The sequence below is a fragment of the Leptomonas pyrrhocoris genome (genome assembly GCF_001293395.1).
Source record: "Leptomonas pyrrhocoris isolate H10 chromosome Unknown, whole genome shotgun sequence".
NCBI lineage: Eukaryota > Euglenozoa > Kinetoplastea > Trypanosomatida > Trypanosomatidae > Leptomonas > Leptomonas pyrrhocoris.
The window spans coordinates 70,341-92,315 of NW_015438385.1; the positions used below are offsets into that span (position 1 = coordinate 70,341).

General features: G+C 54.8%; 5 protein-coding genes across 8 annotated transcripts; all 5 read right to left on the reverse strand.

Annotated features, from left to right (window-relative positions):
* Positions 1 to 238: 238 nt before the first annotated feature.
* Positions 239 to 2,104, reverse strand: ABB37_09115 (hypothetical protein; the record flags this gene model as incomplete). The annotated part of the gene is made up of 1 exon (XM_015808400.1): positions 239 to 2,104. One exon carries the CDS (start codon positions 2,102 to 2,104, stop codon positions 239 to 241), a length of 1,866 nt encoding a protein of 621 aa, XP_015652853.1.
* Positions 2,105 to 2,862: 758 nt separating this feature from the next.
* ABB37_09116 (hypothetical protein) lies at positions 2,863 to 4,315 on the reverse strand (the record flags this gene model as incomplete). Of its 2 annotated transcripts, none has more annotated exons than XM_015808402.1 (1): positions 2,863 to 4,315. In XM_015808402.1, exon 1 carries the CDS (start codon positions 4,273 to 4,275, stop codon positions 2,863 to 2,865), a length of 1,413 nt encoding a protein of 470 aa, XP_015652855.1. In that variant the 5' UTR covers positions 4,276 to 4,315. The 2 variants fall into 2 exon arrangements, with proteins under 2 accessions (XP_015652855.1, XP_015652854.1); XM_015808401.1 differs by having other exon boundaries at positions 2,863 to 4,312.
* A 1,612-nt stretch (positions 4,316 to 5,927) lies between these two features.
* Positions 5,928 to 9,823, reverse strand: ABB37_09117 (hypothetical protein; the record flags this gene model as incomplete). The annotated part of the gene is made up of 1 exon (XM_015808403.1): positions 5,928 to 9,823. The coding sequence occupies exon 1, from the start codon at positions 8,646 to 8,648 to the stop codon at positions 5,928 to 5,930; it is 2,721 nt and encodes a 906-aa protein (XP_015652856.1). The 5' UTR covers positions 8,649 to 9,823.
* Positions 9,824 to 11,484: 1,661 nt separating this feature from the next.
* ABB37_09118 (zinc transporter-like protein) lies at positions 11,485 to 13,150 on the reverse strand (the record flags this gene model as incomplete). Of its 2 annotated transcripts, none has more annotated exons than XM_015808405.1 (1): positions 11,485 to 13,150. In XM_015808405.1, exon 1 carries the CDS (start codon positions 12,784 to 12,786, stop codon positions 11,485 to 11,487), a length of 1,302 nt encoding a protein of 433 aa, XP_015652858.1. In that variant the 5' UTR covers positions 12,787 to 13,150. The 2 variants fall into 2 exon arrangements, with proteins under 2 accessions (XP_015652858.1, XP_015652857.1); XM_015808404.1 differs by having other exon boundaries at positions 11,485 to 13,147.
* A 939-nt stretch (positions 13,151 to 14,089) lies between these two features.
* Positions 14,090 to 20,458, reverse strand: ABB37_09119 (hypothetical protein; the record flags this gene model as incomplete). Of its 2 annotated transcripts, none has more annotated exons than XM_015808407.1 (1): positions 14,090 to 20,458. In XM_015808407.1, the coding sequence occupies exon 1, from the start codon at positions 17,729 to 17,731 to the stop codon at positions 14,090 to 14,092; it is 3,642 nt and encodes a 1,213-aa protein (XP_015652860.1). In that variant the 5' UTR covers positions 17,732 to 20,458. The 2 variants fall into 2 exon arrangements, with proteins under 2 accessions (XP_015652860.1, XP_015652859.1); XM_015808406.1 differs by having other exon boundaries at positions 14,090 to 18,127.
* Between the last annotated feature and the right edge of the window lie 1,517 nt (positions 20,459 to 21,975).

Genomic DNA, 21,975 nt, shown 5'->3' on the forward strand with positions numbered 1-21,975 from the left:
TCAATGAAATGAAAAGAAAAACACGAAGACCGGCGCAACCAAGTCAGGCAAATAACTTCGCGTCGTCGCTTTAGAACGAATAGAAGGCAAAGCCACCGTATCGAACACCAGCCTGCTAAAAACCTAAAAGCAGTTCAAAGCGGTTCTTCTTGCCTTCTCAGTGACCCAACAGATTTCACAACATGCCGTAAATGCCAAAATACACACACAGCAAAAAGCACGCAGCGGCAACATCCACTCAGCTCAGCACCGCCTGCTGCAGCACCACGCTAAAGTCCACCTCCACGCCCATGTTCTCCGCCGGGAAGTCAAACAACGTCTGCGTCACATCGAACCAGCGCTCGCTCATCTTCAGCCACCCGTCACCGTGGTAGGGCACCCGCGTCATACGCTGCAGCCGCATCCGGTACTCCATCTCCATCTCCGGCAGCGGCGTGCGAGGAGGCGGGGGCAGGCGGTGGGTGATATCCCACTTGCTCGCGTAGTGGTACCACAGCTCTGCTCGGTTGCGTCGCTCCTCCTTTGGCACCCGCGGCGGCGGCGGTGGAGGGAAGAAGTTGGCGTGGAAGTGCAGCAAGTCGCTGAGGTACTCGCTCTCGCTCTTGGGGCGGCTCACCACACCACCACCACCACCCACGTCACCGTGGCTGCTCGTGTACTTGCTGACGTTGCTGCTGTTCAAGCCCACCCCAAAGCCGGCGGGCAGCGAACCGCGTGGATTTGCCGTTGCTGCGTTGCCGGCCGACACCACGAAGCCGCCGCCCAGATCGTTGTGGTTGGTGTGGAAGGTGGACGGCGGCGACGGTGTGTGCTGCGCGCCGCCACCGCTGTTGAAGTCACTGCCCCGGACCGCAAAGCCGGTGTTGTCTGCCGCCGGTGGGTTCGACTCCTTCCACCGCCCTTGCTGTGACGGAGGATGGGATTGAGTGTACGCCGGCAGCGTCAGACGTCCCCCACGGGCCCCACCCGCACCGCCGCTGTTGGTATTGATGTTGCTCAACGCGTCCTCCTCACCTGGAGGCTCATTCAGGTTCGGGTAGTTTCGCAGCGCGTTTTGCGTGCTTCCCAGCGCGGACACGTAGGATACGGCCTGCGGCTGACCGCCGCGGATGTAGTTCACCAGGGAGTGCAGCGAGAGCGGCAGGCCGGCGGAGGCGATGATGCTCTGGGCGACGTCCTCGTCGTCCAGGCGAGGCACAAACGACGCACCGCCGTTGCCCGGCTGAGAAAACAGACCACCGCCATTGCCGCCGCTGCCGACGTGTTGATTCACATCGTTTGCCAGCACGGGGATGTCGAAGTTGCGCACGGTAGAGGACGAGGTGTACGGCGCCCGTCCACCACCACCACCACCACCTCCTCGAACGTTAGGACCGCCACCTTCCTGCACCGTGAAGTAGCTCGACTGTTGCTGCCGCTGCTGTTGCTGCTGTGCGGTATGCATCGGCACCGCATTTTGGGTGCCGCGGATCGGGTCCGAGGCGGGGGACGCGTGCACCGTGCCAAAGCGGCCTTCGTAGTTGTAGTGCACGTCCGGTGCGTAGCGAGGATGGGGCGACGGCTGGAACGGACGGGGCGGCCCCTCACGCTGGAGTGGCAGAGCAGAGGAAGGGTTGGACGACGGCTGCTGAGAGGGAGCACGGCGCTGCAGACCTCGTGGATCGACATGGCGGTCTGCGGCACCGTGAGGAACAAAGCCGTGAAGCGCTCCCGCGGCGAGCTCCGCAGCATCCGGCACCGAACTCGGAGGGTGTCCGTCGTCTTGCGCTGCCGCCGCTGCCGCCGCAGCCGCAAACACGCTGACCGCCTCCACGCCGTCGTCGTCGCCCAGCAGCGGCGAGCCGGCCCCGGATGCCCAGACGTCGCCCTCCCTGCCGTAGCCCGTCAGCAGAGTCTGGCCGGAGTGCCGGCTCGGCGCGTCTTCTTCCCACACGGAGCTACCCGGGGCGGCCCAGTCGCCGCTGACGTCGCCCCACGCATCGGAGAGGCTGACGACCATGGTGGGGGTGCGCACCTCACCGGGGAGTAAACTGCTCTCGCGAACAAGGTCGCCCTCCTCTGCCTTGCCCACATCTACCCGTGGCTGCTGCCGGGTGCTGTCCATCGTAGCAAGGATTTGTTTGCAATGTGAAAAGGTAAGCGACCGTGAGAGAAAGAGAATTCCCCACAACTGAAAAATGAAACGGTGCTGGTGCGTCAATACACGCGTCTGAATCACAAAGGGAACTGAAAAACGATCTGGCGAGCTCTTCAGTTCGCGATGGTTTCCCAAAGCACATCAATGTTCAGCAGATTGCGCAGCAAACAAACAAACAAAAAAGAAAAAAGGTGAATGCCACAACTCGACGCGGGATGTGCGAGAGAAGGGTAAATGAGTGGGTAAGAAGGTTGATTCTGAAGATGTCCTACATACGGGCGATACACCACCAATAATAATAATACCCCAGACGCTCACTGGACCATCTTTTGATACTCCAAGTGCAACGACCGCTTGGCTGAAACAAACCATTGCACGGGTGTCGTTGAAACTGAAAGCCACGGGAAAGACAGAAGTGCGTTTCTTTTGTATCGTTTTGCCGGCAGCGGACCAGCCATCAGTGCTGTGAGCGTTGCCCCAGTCTCAAACTGCTGTTCAAATACTAATTGTTGCTATATATTCGTGCGCTTTCTTTTTAACGTTAATCGCATTACGTCGTTTACCAAAAACAAAAGGCATTACTATTCAGATGCTGAACTGCAGAACTCCACTGCCGCATCGACGCCTCTCCTTTAAACAAACTTCTTCCATCCTTTCAGGCCACGTAAATACTTTTTTAACGTCAGCACAACACATTTGCGTGGTATACCCTCACAGGACTGCTCTTACAACGGATACAGCTCCATGCCCGTCACTCGTCCTTGGCAGTTCGCACTCGTCACGTACTGCGCACGCACCGTTGCCGTCGCACTGTCCGCCTGCACATTCCACGCAATCACAATTCCACTCGAGTCGATCGAAAAGAGCGTCGCACCGTCTGCCTGCAGCGCCTTAACGCGGCAGACGTGTCGCAACGGGTTCTTCTGGCGCGACTCCATCTCTGCCTTCACCGGTGTTGCCAGCAACTCGGCTGCTTGCGTCATCAAAGCCTCGGGGTACTCGACCTCCACTTGCGGCAGCTCACCGACCGTCTGCATCGGCTCCTCCACCGTGCCGCGTACGGCAAATTGCCTCAACGCACCCGCCTCCGTGCCCACGACCAGCAACGCCTCCGTGAGGAAGGTGCAGCAGTGGATCTCGTGGGGCGGCTGCGGTGTGACCCAGCGAAACGTGCAGAGAGGCCGCATCACCGCCGCGTCGTACACCACAAACGAGAAGCGGCTGAAGATGACAAATCGGGTGCCGGACAGCGAGAAGTGAATGCCGTCGGGCGTCTCGCGGGCCGGTGCGAAAACAGTCCGCGCGGCACCGCGCGATGACGGAGCATCTTCAACCCCCTTCTCCTTCTTCTCCTCCTTCTCTCCCGCCTCCGCGTCTGCCGTCGCCACGGTTGGGGTGTACTTCCACTTGGTCAACAGCTTCCCCTTCACCAGGTCCAGCACGGCTATCGCGCGATCCTCGCCAATGGTGACGGCCAGGCTGCCGCGGCTACCCGGGTGCACAGCGAGGCCGACCACCGCCTTCTCATGCACCGTCAGCGTCGTCGCGAGGCTCCAATCGCGGCAGCGGTAAAGGAGCAGCTGCCCGTCCGCGCAGCCGCAGAGCAAAGCCTGAGAGCCGTCTGCAAATGCAATTGCGGTCACCTCCGCTGGTGGTGCGAGGCTGCCGAGGTCCGCCAGGCGTACGGCCAACGGCTCCCCGGCCTCCTTCATCTTCCTGCGTGCCGCCGCAGTGAGTCGCTCCTCTGCTTTATTGGTGAAGAGGAAAACGCGCTCGTCGACGCCGCAGCTGGCGATGTAGCGCTCCGTCACGGCGGTGGCGCGCACCTGACCGACGTGGCGCTTCACGGAGAACTTTATGAAGAACTTGTTTTTGCGGTACACGAGACCAGCCATGACGGCGTGGTAGGTGCTGACGACGAGTAGCGCGTTCTTGCACGGCTGTGGTGTTGCAGCAGAAGGAACAAGGGTAGCTGCGGTGGTGGGAGCGGCAGAGGGCGCCGCGCCGCTCGCGGATGCTGACGCTAAGGGCGCGGCGGGAGATAACGACGAAGACACGACCACTTTTTTGGCTGCGCGCTCCGGCTTGGACTCGTCAACAGAGGCCGTCCGCTGCCGCTTTGTGGATTTCGTCTTCATGCTGGATAACACGTCGTATACGATTATCACAAAGATCTACTGCAGTAAAGCACCAACCAGAGGTAGACGCAGAAGATCATGAATGGGACGTTTTTTTGTTTTGAGCGGAGAGAAGAACGAGACAGAGGGAGAGAATAAAAAATGGGGGTTAAAGTATCGAGGAGATGAAAGCCTCTCGTGAGCGTCAACAACGGGCATTCCGTTTTTCCGCGAGCGAAAAAGAAAGGTCCCCCGCTGATCATAGCCCTTCACAGTCATGCAGGTGGCATGCGGTGAGGCCCTACCAAAATCATTCTCATCAGTTGTATTACCTGCACACGTACAAGGAGCCCTAACAATTACTTTGGGAAACGCACCACAAGCGATGCTGTAAGCCATTCCGCCGTCGCCACAACACAGCTAAGGAAAAGAAAAATCAAGTCCTCCTCTTCATGTTTCATCGTAACCGTAAGAACTCAAACAGACAACGGAAAATGACAAGAAAACAAAGAAAGGGTCTCATTGACAATAATAATAAAAGTGATAAAGGCAGTGAAAACAGAAAACCGATACAGCAACCAAATAGTACAAAACAAGGAGGCTCAAAAAAACGGCCCACACTGCGGCCCCAACAAGCAACACCAACGGCAGGGTGTGCACAACAGGCATCATTTACTACGACACAGAAGATTGAAAAGGAGAGGGTGGAAGAGCACCCCATACACGTAATACACGGCGTTGAGAGACGTGTATAGAAGAGAATGCGTGGTGAACAAACGAGAGCTACGTCTGTGGCCCTCAACTGAACGCACGGCAGCATCCGTACACCTATGTGTGGCAGCACAACAGAAAATCCAGACCCCAAGGAAAGCGAAAAAAGGCAGCAAAGAAGTGGGGCCCGCAGCTTCGTCTTTGCCGAGTAAAACACACCAGTGTACGGGAGGAGGGCATGAAACAAAGGAAGGGGAAGAAAGCAAAACGTGGTTAATATTATATAACGAATGCCCAACAGAGTCGCACAGGCACCTAAAGAGCAAGATAATAATAATACTAAAAACAAAGGAAGAGAGCTTTTGTTTGTGTGTGTCTACATAAAGGCGCCATCCCACACACGTGCTAAACGTTGTTGTTGTTTTTTCTCTAATGTACGTAATCAGAATCTACTCAAAAAAGGAAATCCCACATACCTTGCTTTTCCTCCTCAGAGGTGAACGAAGATAAAATATCGTCATGTCTCACAACTGCTTGGCAGAAAGGAAAAAAAAGAAATACAAGCAAACGCTTACAAGGAGTACAAAAGAAAAGAGGACAGGCAGAAACGCACCGACAACAATGATAAAGAGAAAGAGAAAGAGAAAGAGAAAGAGAGAGTGAGACAGGGGAAAGGGGAGAAGGGAAAAAGGGGAAAAGGGGGAAAAGTTAAATAAAAATATCGAGAAACAACGATAGCTTTCTATAGTAGCAATAGTAGCACAAATATTAACGGTTAGTTTGTTTGTCGTGGTGACATCATCATAAAGGACACGCTTGAGAAACAGGGGAAGAAACAGAGCAATCATTAATACGAAAAGATTTTACAAATTCCACGTCCACTCATCATTTAGAAGAATGACGGTCGAATCCTAAAGAAGCAACAATCAAAAGGAGAAAACAAATGAACAGTAAGAGAACTTCTACAAGCGGAGGCCAAATCGTGACTTACTGAACTGCCCCATCTCCTCTATATTTGGCAGCACGCGATCCTGCTGGCGCTTTGCACGCGAGGCGGAGTGGTGTGTCCTGTCTCCAGAGTCGCTGCTGGCGGCGGTGGAGTGCCCGGACCACGAGGAGCTGCGACGCTGCAGGTACGGGTTTGTGCCTTCATCGACGGACAGGTCCAACGACGGGTACGAACGCGTCTGCGCCGTGCCGGCGACGTCCGTCAGCGAGTGCATGTCGCTGCCGCTGCGGTGGCGACTGACGCGGCCGTTGCTGAAGTTACGATCCCGTGTCACCCCAGCACCGTCAAACGGCGGCGCGACGTTGGCGGCGATCGACGGCCGTCGACGTCCCTGTGGCGATGGCAACTGCGGTTTACTCCCGCCGTCGTCATTTACGTTCCTACGAGTACCAACACCACCTCCGAATTTCTCACCTCCTACGTTGTTCGTCGCCATCGGCGTCACGTTGGAGGCGAGAGAGCTACCGTGTATGTCGTGATTTGGAGGAGTCGTTGTGGGGACAATGTTTGACGCCCCTCGGGACCCCGCCGATGTCGGCGGCGTTCGGGTTGGAGCTGGCTGGGCCGATGACGTCTCTGGCTTGGAGACCTCCGTCGCCGACAGCGGTACCACCTGTTGGCTCATGTGGCGACGTCGGAAAAAGCGACCTGGGGTGCGACTTTCGCTTGGTGGCGGGGAGGCCGTAAATGCCGTGAGCTGCGGTGAAAGGATCGCCGGCGCGCCGGCGGGTGCTCCCACCGCCTTCGCGAGATGCACTGATAAAGGCGAGGAGCGGGTGCTTTCTTTGTTATGATTCACAGAAAGCGTGGACGTGGTCGTCGCTGCGTCTCTGGTGGTGGCTGGGGTGGTAGGCGCTTGGTTGCCTCTGCCTGCGTTGCTCCGTGCAGAGTCCTTTCCCGACATTGCGTTCGCGGGTGGTGCTAGCGTCGTGGCGCTGGTAGTAGTGGCCGACGTGAGAGGTAGGACCGTGTCTTGGCGCTTCGACGTAGGAGTCGTTTTGTCTGTTGACGGTCTGCACGACGGCGGTGTGCGCGCTTGCTGAGAAGTGGAGCTGCCGGACTGGGAGGAGGCGGCGTCGCTGCCCTCGCCGAGCGCTCGTCGTTTGCCCTCGTTGCCGCCCTTGCCGACCGGCTTCTTCAACTTCGCGCGCAGCGGAGAGGCGGCGTTGGACGCGGCCTTTGCTGGAGCGGCCACCTTTTGCATTGGTGCCAGCGCAGAAGCTTCCGATTCACGGCGTAAGGGTGACCGCGGTTCACGAGGAGGTTCTCTGTCGGGCACGTCGGGCAGCAACGGAATGTCGCTGATGGGCTGCAGTGATACCTTCCGACTTGTGAGCATCCTGCCCGGCTTCACCTGCCGACTGCGGTTCAACGTCGCCTTTGGTGGTGGTGATGGTAACGGCGTTGGCTTTGCGGGGGAGGCTGAGGGGGTCGCCGGCACCGCTGGTGCTGCAGCTACCACCACTGTCTCATGGACGGTATCGGGCGGTGTTGCGTTACCTGTAGAGCGGCCGTCTATATCGTAGAGCGGCGAGCAGCCGGCTGCTCCATAAGTTTCCGCGTAGGAGTGAAACGATCGCGACTTCCGCAGTTCCTGGCGTCCCCCCTCTTCGGCTTCTTGGGCCGCCGTGGAGCTGCGCTTGCGCTGCGCAGCCGGCTTTGGCGCGGTAGTATTCTGCGCGGGAGGTGACCGCGGTGGGGCTGAGCGCTGTGCGGGAGAGGGTGCGATGGACGGAGCCGTATGGCTTGATTTGGACAGGCGGGAGATGCTGCCTCCACTGGCGCTCTTCGACGTGACGGAAGATGACATGTTGCCCTTGCGAAACGACCCCGACAAACGTCGTTGCTGCTGCTGCTGCTGCAGTAGAAGGCCCGGCTCACTTTCGTGTTGACTGGCCAGGTGGCCGTAGTACGCTGCATCGTACGCACTGCCCTCCTCCGACACGGCGCTGTGGTCGCCTGCGCGAGACTCGAGACTGCGTGCGCCGAAGCTGCCGTGTGACTGCAGGAACGTGTTCTCCGTTTGCGGGGTGAAGCCGCCGTCCTCTTTGCGAGACAGGTGGCAGTCCCCCAACGATGTGGCCGTCGTCGCGCCAGATCGATTGCGCCATGGTACACAGCTATTACCTTCCCTCGACCCAGCACTAGCGGCACCAACACCGACTCCGTAGAAGTCGCCTAGGTCGTTGTAGTCATATGCAGCACTGGTGCCGCCATGGCCGCTGTCCGGCACCGTCGGGCCTTCCGCTGTCGTGTTCATCCCAGTAGAACCGTACAGTTGGTTCGGTGCTGCAGGAGCGGCTTCGTTAACGCTACCATTGCGGTAGTTGTCCGTAGAGGCGAGAGGAAGAGGTGCTCTACCACCCGGTAGCTTCCGGCTGCTCTGCGCTGGGTAGTTTGCACCGTTGTTACCGCCACCGCCGTACGTTCCGGCTTGATAGTAGGACGGCACGTTGTATAACGTGTGATAAGATCCCGTAGTCGTCGTAGCGAAGGCATTCTCGCCTTCGTTGTCGTACTTCCCCGCTCCTGTCTCCTCGGTGCCGTCCATGACGAACATACCACCCCCGTTTGTCATGTCATAGCCGCCGTCAAATGGGTTTGTAGAGTGTTGGGGATAGCAGGGAATGGCAGGCGCCGGGGACGCCATCGTCGGCGTGTCTCCGGAGGGCATGATCGCAAACACAGAAACGAGAGGAAGAAAGAGAGGGAGAGAAAGAACGGCCAAAACCAAAGAAAAATAGTTAAACGACACAATAAATTAACGCGGGGCGAGCAGGAACAAATGCATAGAAATAGTAGTGAGAGAAGTAGGAAAAGTCAGAGGATCAAAACAATCAGGGAAGAAATTGAAAAGACAGCGTAGAAGAGGAAGAAAATACAGGGCTTCTGCAGGAGGCGCGCATACACATAGACAAAAACAAAAGTACAAAATACAATGAAGCTTATTCGATTGAGAAATAGAAAGGAGGAACCATGAAGCTTGATAAAGAGAGTAGGAGAGAGTAGGAGAGAGGGGGAAAATAAAAGGACAAAGCCGGATAATTTAATCGAAGGCACTACAGCTCCCTTTCTCTTTTGTCGTTGGGAGCCACTACATATACTTGTGAATTTCAATAAAAAAATAAAAAGAAGAAAAGAAGACAAGGGAACGTTTTATCGGGGAGAGAGTAGCCGAAAAAAATAACAATTTATTGCCTTTTCGAAGTGCCGTTAAATGGAAAATAACAAACGAAAGAGAGGCGATGATGCGCTTCCGTCACGAAAACACACAAACAAGGAAGGGAAGAAGGAGAGGACTTCACTGCAGCTGACTCGTCTCTGCCGATTCGGCGGGGCAGCTTCTTAGCGTGCGTGGGTGTGTGTATTAAGGAGGCTTTTGGTGATGCAAATAGACAATTCCGGCAGATTTGACCGCGGAGCAGCGCAGGCGTAATGATGCAATCTGGGAGAAGGTAAAAAAATAAATATCAAGCTACGCCTGCTTTTCCTGGTACCGAAGCTCCAACGAAATTACGTCGACTGCTGCGAAAAAGAAGCTCTCGTGGACACACGTGAGGACGACTCGCATGCGTGAATGCGCCCCCCTCACTTTTTCCAAAGACGTTCGGTATCTGAAATAATTCACAGAGGTAGGGGAAAAATGGGAAAATAAAAATGTACACAGGGGATGTGAAAGCACAACAAGGGAAAATAGGAGTGAAGCAAAGAGCACTTCCCGCTGCCAGTTGGAGTCGATACGGGAGTAGAGAAAGTCGCTGTGTCCGTAACGCTGATCAACGCAACTCGCACGCGCACCGGCAGCAACAACACGAGAAGGAGCGAGAAGAGAAAGATATTAAGGACCCCTTTGTTTCCACGATGAAGTACGTTTTAAGATGAGTGAGTTCAGCGTGAAAGACAGAGAGAGCGAGAGAGATAAGGAGGAATCAAAGGGAAGGGAAGAGATGAGACTTGGAGTAGGAAAAAAAGAAGAGAACAAAATAAGCGAATTTGCACCCCCCTTCGTTGCTCCTGAGCACCGCCGAGTGTGCACCTTCATTTCGGTATCGTTTGCCAAGTTCTACAAGAAGAACTTCTTTTACGGCGCTGGAAAGGAGTGCAGCAGCAACAGCAGCAAGCTACCTAACGTATGGTTTCGCTTGTCTGCCTCCTCGTAGCTCCCTTTTGTATTGGGTGTAAGAGGCTCCGCTAGAGCGATAACGTCAGCGTGTTGCTTGTTTGTTTGTTTGCTTATCATGCATTTCTTAGTCTAGGTTGTTCGCCTGTTGATTTACGCTGCCTCAAAGAATAGCGGTACTTGTAATTCTTCCCGCGTCACTTACGCACACCGAGCGACACTACAGTTGAAGAAAAACAGTTGTCGATACTCGCAAAACAAAACACAAGCGAAGTACACAACGAAATAGATGCGAAACGAGTACGAGGACGAGGCGATGATTGTCGTTGCAGTGGAGCACGATGGCCGTCAATCCAACCGATGAGGACGGCGCGTGGGAATTTTTTAAAAGGCAACCTACGCCGACACACACACACACACCTTAAGGCCCCACAGTATCTCACACCGCTTTATTTTCTTTTCAGCACTATTTAATGAAGAGAATATCCTATCTTGCCGCGTCGGGAAGCAGTCCATTTGAGGGAGGTTCCAACGATCAAACACGTATGGCATGGTAGGTCAACAACAACTTATACATTCATATATATTTCGCGGATGCGCAGCATTGACATTGCATGAAGATAACGTGTGGCTCGTAGCATGTTCGTATTTCAGCAACAAGAATGGAATAGTAATGAAAAAGAAAGAAGAGCGCAACGCTGTATAACGGCTGTGATAGCTGTTTGCTTGTGTGCGTGCGTGTGTATGCTCCCAGCGACAACGGTGAAAGTAAAAGATGGAAGATGCCTGAACCCAAACAGCCAGCGCAGGCAGTAGAAATGATAGCAAAAACTCAAAGAAGAATTTGATCGCTCCGTTGAAAAAAGGAAAAAAAAGTGGCGGTTGCGAAGAATCAAGCTCACTGCGGCTCGTCGGCGAGTCGGCTACGTACGTGTTCGGCGGTAATTCGCGTTAGAAATATTAATGATGAAAGTTCCTTTAAGGCCCTCTTCTCATTTGCGATCGCTTGGCTTAGTGTGCTTCACCTTCCCGAACCAGAATATCAGCATTCAGCCCTACTGGGCACTGAAGCGGTGAAGACGAGGAAGCACGAAGATGAAGATCACGTCAAGAGAGCATATTGACGGGAGGCGCAGAGGAAGAAATTCATCACTGTATCGGCTGCACAACTCGTATTACGCGAAACAAAACGATTTTTACTACATCTTATCCTACTTTACAACACAACACTTGCTTACACTTTACACCACCTGTCAGAAGAAAGGAGGAGTACACACACATATATATACTTAGGTTAAATCGTCTTCGTAGATTTGTTCTTTCTTCTGTTAGGTTTAGAGAAAGGGAAGGGAAGGGGAGGGGGGAGGAAGGAGAGAAGGGCGGTCGTCGGCTACTTCCTGCGCGGCGAAATGGTGGCGCAACTGTTGCCGCACTCCGACGTGCCGACGGCGACGGTGTCCACCTGAATCGTGGTGTGGCCAATGCCGAAGTGCACCTGGCAAATGTGCTGCGCCTTGGGCAACACAGTGCTGTCGTCCGACACGAGGTGGACAGACAGGGAGACGTACTCGGCGGAGAGGGACCAAATGTGCAGGTCGTGCACGCTCACCACGCCGTCAATCTGCATCAACGCCTCCTCCAACGCGTCGTAGTCGATGTGGCGCGGGGTGCTCTCCATCAAAATGCCAAAAAGCTCCATAAGAAGAGACTTCGTCATGTTCAGCGTGACAACGGCGAACATGACGGAGCAGAAGGGATCGGCCAGGTTGAAGAGGGAGTACATGTACGTGTGCTGGCCGTAGTACATCATGTTCGCCACGTAGATGAACACACCAGCAAGAATCACACCAAGGGACTGCACACAGTCGCCGAGGGCGTGGAGGATCGCAGCGTGTACAGCGAAGCCTTTACTGCTGCCGATGCCTTCGCCCGTGCGACTCGAAGGGGTACGTGCGTGCCCGTGTTCGAGGTCATGGTCGTGGCCATCGTCGTGTCCGTGGTCGTGGTCGTGATCGTGTCCGTGGTCATCATCATCGTGATGATCGTGTGAGGAACCGAAGTGGCTGTGTCCGTGCGAGCCGCCGTAATACAGAATCGAAGCGCAGACGATGTTCACCACCATCCCAAGAATGCCGACGAGGATCATCAGACGGGAGTCGACGGCCTTGCATTCCCGCACTCGGTTGTCGCCCAGCGCGAGCTTCGCCGGCACGCGGCTGCACATGTACATGTCGTACGTGCGGTACCCGGCCTCCACCAGAATCCACGCCACGAGAGCCCAGATGGAGAAGACGGAGATGAGGGTGCCGATCACCTCGGCGCGGTGCCAGCCGTAGCTGTAGCGTCCACACGCCGCACGTCCCGCCGCGATGAGAGCCCCGATGCTCAAGGCGTAGGAGCCGACGTCGGTAAGGAGGTGAATGGCATCCGTCAGCAGTGCGAGTGAGTGGGCAATGACACCGCTAGCAAACTCCACCACCATAAACACAAAACAGAAGGTGAGCGCAAAGAGCAGGACGCGCTTCTCGGAGTTGCGGCGGGCGTGCACGGCGTCGATGATCTGGGTGACGCCCCGCGTCTCGCCGGATGTGACGCTGACCGCCACCGGCACTGTCTCGTAGTTCTTCCTGTCCGCCGCCGCGACGCCACCGGCTGCGAGGGCCGTCGTCTCGTCCGGCTGAACGCTGGCCATCTTTCTGCGTTCAACGAGTAGAGAATATATATATAAATATGTATACAGAAGATGAGAACCTCGTTGCCTAAAACGACTGTGATGGAAATAGTGGAGAGCACGTCTTCGGTGTATGCAGCTTTAGAATCGCTCTTACCAATTACTGCACAACAATTACATGAAAGAAAACCCTAAAAATACGGCAGTGAAAACAACAAAAGCAAACCAGAGACTGGGAATCTCCGCATGAATAGAAATATCGCTAACGCACCCAGAGACGGAGACACAGAAACAGGTGGGACTGTGAAGGTGTGTGCTGAAGGAAATATATATATAGAAACAGGATGAACTACAAAGGAGGCAACAATCTGAAGTGTTTTTCTTCTCCCGTGAGTACCATTGGGAAAAACAAAGATATAAAAGAAAGAGCGAAGAAGGGGTTGAGAAGGAGAAGCATTGCACCTGCACGTCAAATACGAGATGGAGCGTAGGAAGGGGAGTTTCTCCCGTCACAACAAATATATATATTTAAGCGCGGAGGTATCGTCCAAACTTGACGTTACTGGTCAGGCGGAAAAGAACGAAAACGTAAACTGCAGTGAAGACGCACGAACGCCACCTCTTTGTCGCCGTTCCCAGCCGCCTTCTCTCTCCTTAGAAGAGCACCAGAGTTATAGCTTCTGGACTGCTTGCGGACGCAAACGAGTTTATAGGGCACACTGTATGCATCAAACACGGCGAGACGCTACCATTGTATTCTCTGTAGTTTTCTTCACAGTTGTGTTGTCTTCAGGGCCGATCCGTGACCAAAGGAGATAATAGATATTCATACGCAGGCAATAATAATAAAAAGAGGGGACTTCTGCAGCCTCAACTTGCGTGCAGCGCGTGTGCGTGCAGCGCCGACGTCTTTTCACGCGCCACCCTCGTGCCGGCTACGGGACAGTACCGCGTACCTTTTAAACGGAGAAAATGGGAAGGGAAAAGCAGCGTCTTTTGGTAAATGCTTTTTGGTGGTGGTAAAACCGACGACTACGCTAAAACAGCGGGGGAAACGGGGAGGCGAAAACAATCGCATTCTTCTTGCATCAAAAACAGACGTACAGACTAAAAGAGAGAAACAAGAAAAAATAACGGAGGTCCACGGCAACGAGCAGAAAACGGCCGACGCAAGTCACTTAGAAGATGAACAGCAGGAGAGCGTATAATGATAATAATAAAAGTAATACTCGCATCATCAATACGACGGAAAAACGCAGCGTTTTTTTGGTTTACATACTCGATTTTTCAAATAATATTAATAATATGTCCTTTTAGAGGAAGACTACATATCCTCCAGTGCTGAACGGTGCAAGATGACGCTCTGTTTCTTCTTGGGCACCATCGGCACGAAGAACTCTTCCCCACCATTCGAGTCTTCCACCTTGCTGTTTACTTCGCCGGCCGCGTTAGCAGAATGAAAGCTCTGCTGCGCGCTGGGCACCGCACTGCCGTAACCGGCGTGCACCTGCTCCTTCGTCGCCAACAGCGGCATCGTCCGCGTCGCGACCTCAAAGGAAAAGTCCATATCGCGTCCTGCGTCCTGCAGCACGATCCCGCGGTCATCGCAGCCCCAGCGCGGCGTCATGGCTCGGGCTGTAGCTTTGGAACGCACCTCCGGCGACTTGCTCTTGTTCGATCGCTGTCGCACCGACGCGTCACGCTCGCGCGTTGACGTGGCAGGCGACGGTGTTGACGTCGACGCCGCGCTGCACTTTTTCGTTTTGCCTTGTCCGCTGATTTCCGCATCGTAGAGCTCCACGTCGTCCGCCTCCACCTTGACACAGAGGATGGGATTGGCGTTGAAGTTCTGCCCCATCCACGACGTCCCCCGCTCCCTGGTTCGGGTCAGACCAACGCGGTCCATGGGCGAGCCGGAGACCTTCCTCTTCGGGGCGGTGGTGAGCTGGGAAAAGCGGATGCGGGTGCTGCGACCCATCTCGCCGGCAAACACCTCGGCAAAGGTGCGGAACTCTAGCGGGCGCGGGCAGACGGCGGCGAAGACGTGCAGGAACATTTCGTGCCGCCGCAGCAGCCGCTCCTTCTCCGCCTCCTCCAGCACGTCGACGCTGGCGTTGGAGGCGCGGACGGGTCCGGTGGAGGCCGTGGTGGTGGTCGAGCTGGAGGACGAGGAGGAAGAAGCCACAGAGAGCGTGCGGACGCGCGAGCCTTGCTGCTGCTGCTGCGGCGGCGACTGCTGCGACTGATGCGCCGCCTGCACCCTGGCCAAACTCGCAGCCCGAATGTCGTGGGGCACCTCCGGCAGCAGCGTAAAGGTGAGCACAAACGTCGGCGCACCGAAGTAGTCGCTGCTCTTGAGGCGGAATCGAAAGAAGGGGTACGTCGGGAAGGCCGCGGTGTCAGCGGAGTACGTGATCAAGGCGATCTCGTCCAGACTGCAGTGAAACCGCAGGTGGCCGAAGGAGTTCATAAAGAGCAGGTGCGATTCACTCAGGCACAAAAACACGTCCTTCACGGTGGTGAAGTGATCGTCGTTGCGCTCCTTCGTCGCCTCATCGGTCGACGGCAGGACCAACTTCACCGCGTCCCAGCTCGTGTCGCCGGAGGAGCCGTAGGATTCCGCCTCGTCATCCATCTTGTCGTCGCCGAAGGGAACGGGCAGCACCGACACCACCTCCACCACGCCGTCCCGGTTGGCCTGTTGTGATGAGGACGATGCCGTCGGGCTCTGCGCAGTGCGAATGGGCGTCAGCAGCCGGTTCACCAGAGCATTCAGCCGCTGCTTCCCCATCTCCACCGCCTTCTCCGGATCGCTCAAGTTCGCGCCGTACGACGCCGAGGAGTCCTCGTCGCTGTGCGACGTCTCCGGTGGCACCCGCTCCACAATAAGAAAACCGCGGATGCAGCTGTACAGTACCAACTTCGACAAGGGCAGGAAGGAGTGCCACAGGTAGAGGGGGAAGGCGGCAAACCGGACGCTGAAGCGGGGGTCGAGGGTGTGGCGCAGGTAATCCTCCCAGCCGCGGCTGCGAAAGAAGGCCGGAGGCGGCGTCACGGCTGTCATATTCGGGTCAGCCGCTTTTCGAGTGAGGGGGTCCGCGGATAGATGGGGGTTGGACAGGTCCGCTGAGAGCGAAGCGTCGACCCCACCGTCGAGGGCGTCCGCGTTGCGTGGGTAGTCAGTGTAGGTCGCCGTCGACGCGCTGTCCACGTCTTCCAACTCCTCTTGCTCCACATCTCGATTCACTCCACCTTCGTCGTTGTCGCCGTCCTCCTCGTCCTCCTCTCCGAAGCGGTTCGCCCCAACGGTGGGCCGGCGCACACGTGGGTGCCACAGTGGGCTGCTCGGGCGTGCGTTCTTCGCCTTGTCGGCCGCCTCCTTTGCTCGTGTCTGCAGCTGTATGTAGCGCGAGAGAAAGCCGTGCAGATCCTCCTCGCACAAGAAGCGCAGGTGGAAGGTTTCGTGTTGATTGAAGGCAAAGGGCAGTTCCAAGACTTTCCGTGGATCGGCATGGGCAGCGGCAGCGGAGACGGGGGAGGAGATCTTCTTGTGCAGGGTGGTGGTGGTCGAGGTGGAGGACGACAGTTTGCCCTGTTTCGTGGATTTGGCAGGGCGGGCTGCCGGTGTGTTCGGCTGCGACGGGCTGACGTGTGGGGAGCCGGAGACGCTGCTCACAACCCCAGAGATGGTCGAGAGCACACTCACGCTACGCTGCGCCTGTGCATCGCTCGGCTTGGGGGACACGAACCACTTAAAGAGGGAGGCGTGCCACGGACGCGACGTCATCTTCTTTGCCTTCTTCTCCACCATCACCTCCCCTCTCGCGTCGGTGGAGAAGGACATGTTCGGCACTCCAGCGGACGTCACGACGCCAAAGAACGCAACGAGGAGCAGCTCGGCGTAGTCGTGAATGGTGTCCGACTTCACGGTGGGACTCGGTAAAGTCGGCGGCGTTGCCCTATCCTCCAAGGGGGTGTTCTTCTCCAAAGTCGACGCCTGCCTTCCGACAGCGAGCAGCTCCCGCTGAGGCGTGAGCAGCGGCGTGTGCGCTTTACTCTGTTGCTTCGAGAGCGAGTGCGAATCGGGCACCCTCGGGAAGTCGCCATCGCCCAACGAAAAACTGTGCTGCCCGCTGCCGAGCCCGCTTCTCGAATGGAGTAGCTGCGGCGACCGCGTGTGCACCTGGTAGGGTTCCTCCGCACTCAGGTACTGGCCGTAGGCAGGAACGGCGGTGACCGAAAACCCGCCCGACGCGTTGCTAAGACGCGTGCGCTGCGGCGCGACCGGCGGGCCACGGCTGGGTGGGAAGTAGAAGTTGCTCATCAGCGTCGCGGTCGCGGTGGTGCTCGCGCTACCGCCAAAGTTGACGCCGGTGGCCCGCGGGGTGGAGTGGGAGGAGTAGGTCACCGCCTCGCCGTCGAGCATATTCAGCCGCAGGTGCGCCCGCAACTCGGCCGACAGCGGCCGCTGCGCCGCCAGAGGAGAGACGCCCTTCAGCGCCACCACGTAGTACTGCTTTGGGTGGCGATGCGGGTCTACCGGGGTGCTGGGAGGGGTCGGCGTCGCCGCGGCCGCCGCTGTCTTCGTATTGCCTTTGCGAAAGGACGAGCTGCTCGACTTGTGTTTGGTGCTAAAGGACCGACTTCCGACGGCGCTGCGACCCAGCTTCGATGCGCGCTTCTTCGGGGAGGTTACCTTGAAGCTAGCGGCCAGTTTCTTGGTTGCCGGGGTCGATGCCGCTGGGGTGTGTGGTTGTTTGCAGGGGTTGTATGTGAGGACGAGACAGACGTGTTGGTGCCGAAGACACAGGTGAGCACGTAGCGCCACCTCCTTCTGCGACGGTGCGTCCACCGAGACCGCTGTGGTCGAGCCGGCAGGTGAGAGCCCATTGTGATGGAGCAGCACCGAGTAGACGCTGCTGCTCGTTGCGTCTCGGCCCTCCGCTTCTGGCGACGGTGGCTGCATTTCTTCCTTTCGTTCTTCTTAAGAAGAAGAGTGCTACAGTTACTTTTTATATTCGAAGAGGAAGGCGTGCGCGCCATGGAAAAATACTAAGAGAAAACGAGAAGTAAACGCTGGCGAAACGCGAGAATAGCCGTACTACTGCAGAGCAGAGAATAGAGAGAAAAAAAAAACGATGTGCCGTTGAAGTGTCCTCGACAGGCTCCTTCACACACTACCACGATTTTATTCGCGACGTGCAGGCGCAGGTGAGACGTCCATAGAAGAAGAAAAAAGAGAGGCCGTTACACACAATTTTTGGTTTGTGGTCGTTTTACAAAGATGTTCCCGCAGTTCGGGTTCGGTGAGCTACCGGCAGGAGTGAAACGGAAATGAAAAAGAGAAGCACAAGCAGCTTTCTTTAACACGGGTTAGAGTTGAGCGGAATACGGTCCCAAGAAGCGCAGAGGGAGGGGAGGGAGGAAGAGGAGGAAGAGTACGGCAGCCTGTTGCTTTAACAAAAGATAGGATTCCGTCAACTCCTCGCCTAAAAAAGCGCAGACGCACAAACCGATGATAGTGTTCCCAAGAGAGATCACACTCCAGTGTCTACCAAGCGAGATACACAACATAACTGCTCTTTTGTGGTTCAGTCAAACAGCGCGAATCCAACCGTGCATTATACGCCTCCTTCACTGACTACGAGAGTCCCGCAAGACAACGCGGTGGGGAGCGGGACCCAAAATGCTGTCGTGAAGCCTCACAGAGGTCCTTGTGCAACTCCTCTTCCTCTTTGGGGGAGGGGGAGGGGGGGGGGGGGGTCGGATGGTAAGTACCACTTACAACTGTTTTCCTTTTTACGACTATTAAAGAAGACCCAACGTGTGGATGGTAGAAGAAATCGCTGCCCTCGTCGTACGCTCTCCACAGAAACAAACAAAAAAAAAGGTGAGGTAGCGAAGGGCGCCCACACGGCGCGTCGGAAACAGCAAAAGAAACAACACCGAGTCGGACCCCACATAACACGCCGTGCAGCGTAGAAGACGCATCGCGAGTTACTCTGCGTGCTTTCACAGAAACCGCTTCTCCCGCAAAAGAGGCCAACGCTATTTGCGCTTTGATTGTACAGCTGATGTATGTGTGTGTCTGCTCGTTCTTGTTTTGGCATTTCATCCACTCGTAATAGCTACTGTCGTTGGTGTCCTGCATCGTCTTGCAGAAATAACAAAAGAAAAAGAACGAGCGGCGGACACGCGGATGCCAATTGTCTCAAAAGAAGCGCGTCGCTCCGCTACATACAATAGATATATATTTATATTTATATTTATATCGCCAGGCCCCAGCTGCGCGATTTTCAAAGGCCGAAGCACCTCGTCACCGATTTGTTTTTGAAGAGACAAGGATGGCCGACAGACGCAGACACAAAACGAGACTTAACAAAGAAGAAGAACTGAAGAATTGAAGGCATCCACACGTTGGGCTACATCGGAGGGTGGAAAGAAGTACTCCCAAAGAAGGAAGGTGTACAACGGAAGACAAAATATAAATATATAACAATAATAATGGAGAATCAAATAAAACGAGTTCGCTTTTTCTTTTTTGATGGATAGTGTGAACCTCCGCGACGGGGGAGGGACAACACACGTGGCAATTAGGCGCGGTCATGATCATCATCTTCACAAACGGTGGCGACGGCGCTGATATAGAAGACGCAGTCACACCTACACTCACACACATGCTTCCTTCCTCTCTCTCTCCTTGTTGCCGAAACACACGGACGAGCAATTTCATCGGCATATCAACGAAGGAGAACAGAAGAAGTCAACGTCACCTGAAGGAAGAGAGAAGAGAGACGTACGTAAAAGAGGATATAGAAAGGCCAGCCGTTGATTTCCGTGCCCTTTGGCTTAAGAGACAGAGAGCGAGAGAGACCTGCAGAAGTACCAGCATCGTTGAACACCGTAGACTTCGTGAAGGGGAAAGTCGGAGAGGAGGCGACAACGGATGTGGTCGACACCTATCGCTGCGTGGAGTCCACCGAGGAGCAACGTCGGCCACGGTAAAAAGAATCCGAAAGCGTTCTCGTCGGCATTTCGTTCTTCTTTCAACTGCACTCACGCACGCAAAGAAAACATGAAGATCTTCGGTGTCCGACGAAGGCGGTGCTCGGGACGGGCCTCTCTCCTGTACCAACCTTTGAGGAAGGAGGCGACTCGTAGCAAGAAAATAAAACAAAGGCTGCAGCCGAGACGCCACGAGAACAGTACTCAGGAAGGGAAACGAAACAAAACTATACAAAATAAATGTTGACTCAAAGAACAGCGATGTTCAGTATAAGAAGAGCGCAACAGATGCAAGAGAAAAGTGAAGACCAAAAGCGAAGCAACTGCGAGCGGCCTGTACGGCTTGTGCGGCCATTTTCAGAGACGAACGTAGTCCTTCATCTCCTCTGTGTAAACTCAACTGCGGAACCGACAACGCTTGCTCACAAGGACACTCATCAAAAACAAAACAAAAAAGAAGACGGACAGTGGAGTATAAAGCTGTTGAGATCGCCGGAGTGGGCAATCAGAAAACGAGAGAAATCATTAACAAAACAAAGAATAGACGAAGGAAGAACGGACAGGCATGCTGAAAGCGGAAAGACCACAACAGCGTTTCCCTTTCGACTGGGAGCAAGAACAGAGGTGTTGCAACCGGCAAGACGAGAAAATAAATGAAGAGAGTTCTGTATAGATCGAGGCAAACACCTGAAATGAAAAGGTAAGAAATATAGAAACCTCAGATGAAAAAAAACGAAAGGAGTAAGAGAGTGATAATTTTGATGGAACAGGAAAACAGGTGAAGGCAAGTATTATAAGGTGTGCCGCTGAAAAGCGCATTGATGACCCTCGGAGGTCATTTGTAAAAAGCGAAAAAAGAATTCGTGTAGTCTGATTCTGGACGCACGTGCAAGAAGGTGAAGGATGCGACGGGAGCTTCACACAGCGAGGAAGACGAGTAGTATCTTTCCGTTAAGAAAAGAGGAAGGCAGCTTCTCCTCGCATTGTCAGTGGTCCTGCTCCCTCATCACGCAGATACTCTCTCTGTTGTGTTGAAAGAACGGAACCTGAGAAACCGGCGAAGTTACATATATACAACCGATCTATACACATGAATTGATATTAACAGATTACTCTCTTTTTCTAAGAAGGTCCATCTGTGCAGGGCTGCGTCAAAAGAAAAAAGCATCCTAAACACCTCAACAAGGAAACGTTCGTAGATGTATATATATGTACAAATTGAGGACGCAGCAGGATTATATAGAGGTGACGTATTCGAGTAGTGGCGGTCCCATAACGTGTCGAGCGTCGCTCTTAACACCACGCTAAAGTGCAAAAATCAAAGGCTCATCCATAATAGTAGACTAAGGGCTTTTCGCGTAGAAACAGAGAGCACCGACACACAGGTGAAGGGAGGCCGCACCAGCATAAAGCAGTTCCGTCAGCGTACGGGTAAAAGAAAAAGGTGCGTCTTCTTTTCCTCTCGTTACTTCTGTCGTTGTGACTCTCCGGTACGGGGGGCACTCGCGGTGAGTACTGCAGGGCTGCGCATTCGAAAGGAGCAGGACCACCTCTTTCCTTTCCGCCCTTGTCGGGCCCGTAGGAGCGCACCGATTCCTTCGAGTCATGCGCGCTCTCCAACGCCGTGATCTGTGCGCACTGCGTTTGCTGCGGCTTTCTACCTTTCCCTCTTGCAAAGACACACACACACACAGAGAAGACCTTCTTCGCCTCTTTTTACACCGCGCTTGGAGCCACTACCCAGCAGTTGTAGTTCTACAAACGCGAGTAATGCCGCGCTGCAAAACGGCAACTAATAAAAAGAGAAACGAAGAGCCATCGGCAAATGCACCGCTTCAGAGCCTATGGAGAGCGGCGCTCACTGCGGCAATTTCATTCAAAAGGGAAAAACACATTTTAGTCTTGGAACAAAACAAAAGGCCTCGTACATCCAATACAGAATGGGCAGATGGCGACAACACTTTCATGACAGTGTGCTGAGATGATACCGCAACGAGTAGACTCTGGAGGCAGGAGGCAAGAAAACAAAAATTAGAACACAAAACAAAAGGCGGTGAAAGACTCGGGCGAGGGATGATGTCAAATCCTTCGAATAAGAAAGGCCTGAAAAAGGCAGAAACGTAAACAGGAAAAATGAAGAGAGAATGCGGGCGACAGGTAGACCTGTGCCTCCGTGGAGGAGTCGATTTAATAAATAAGAAACCA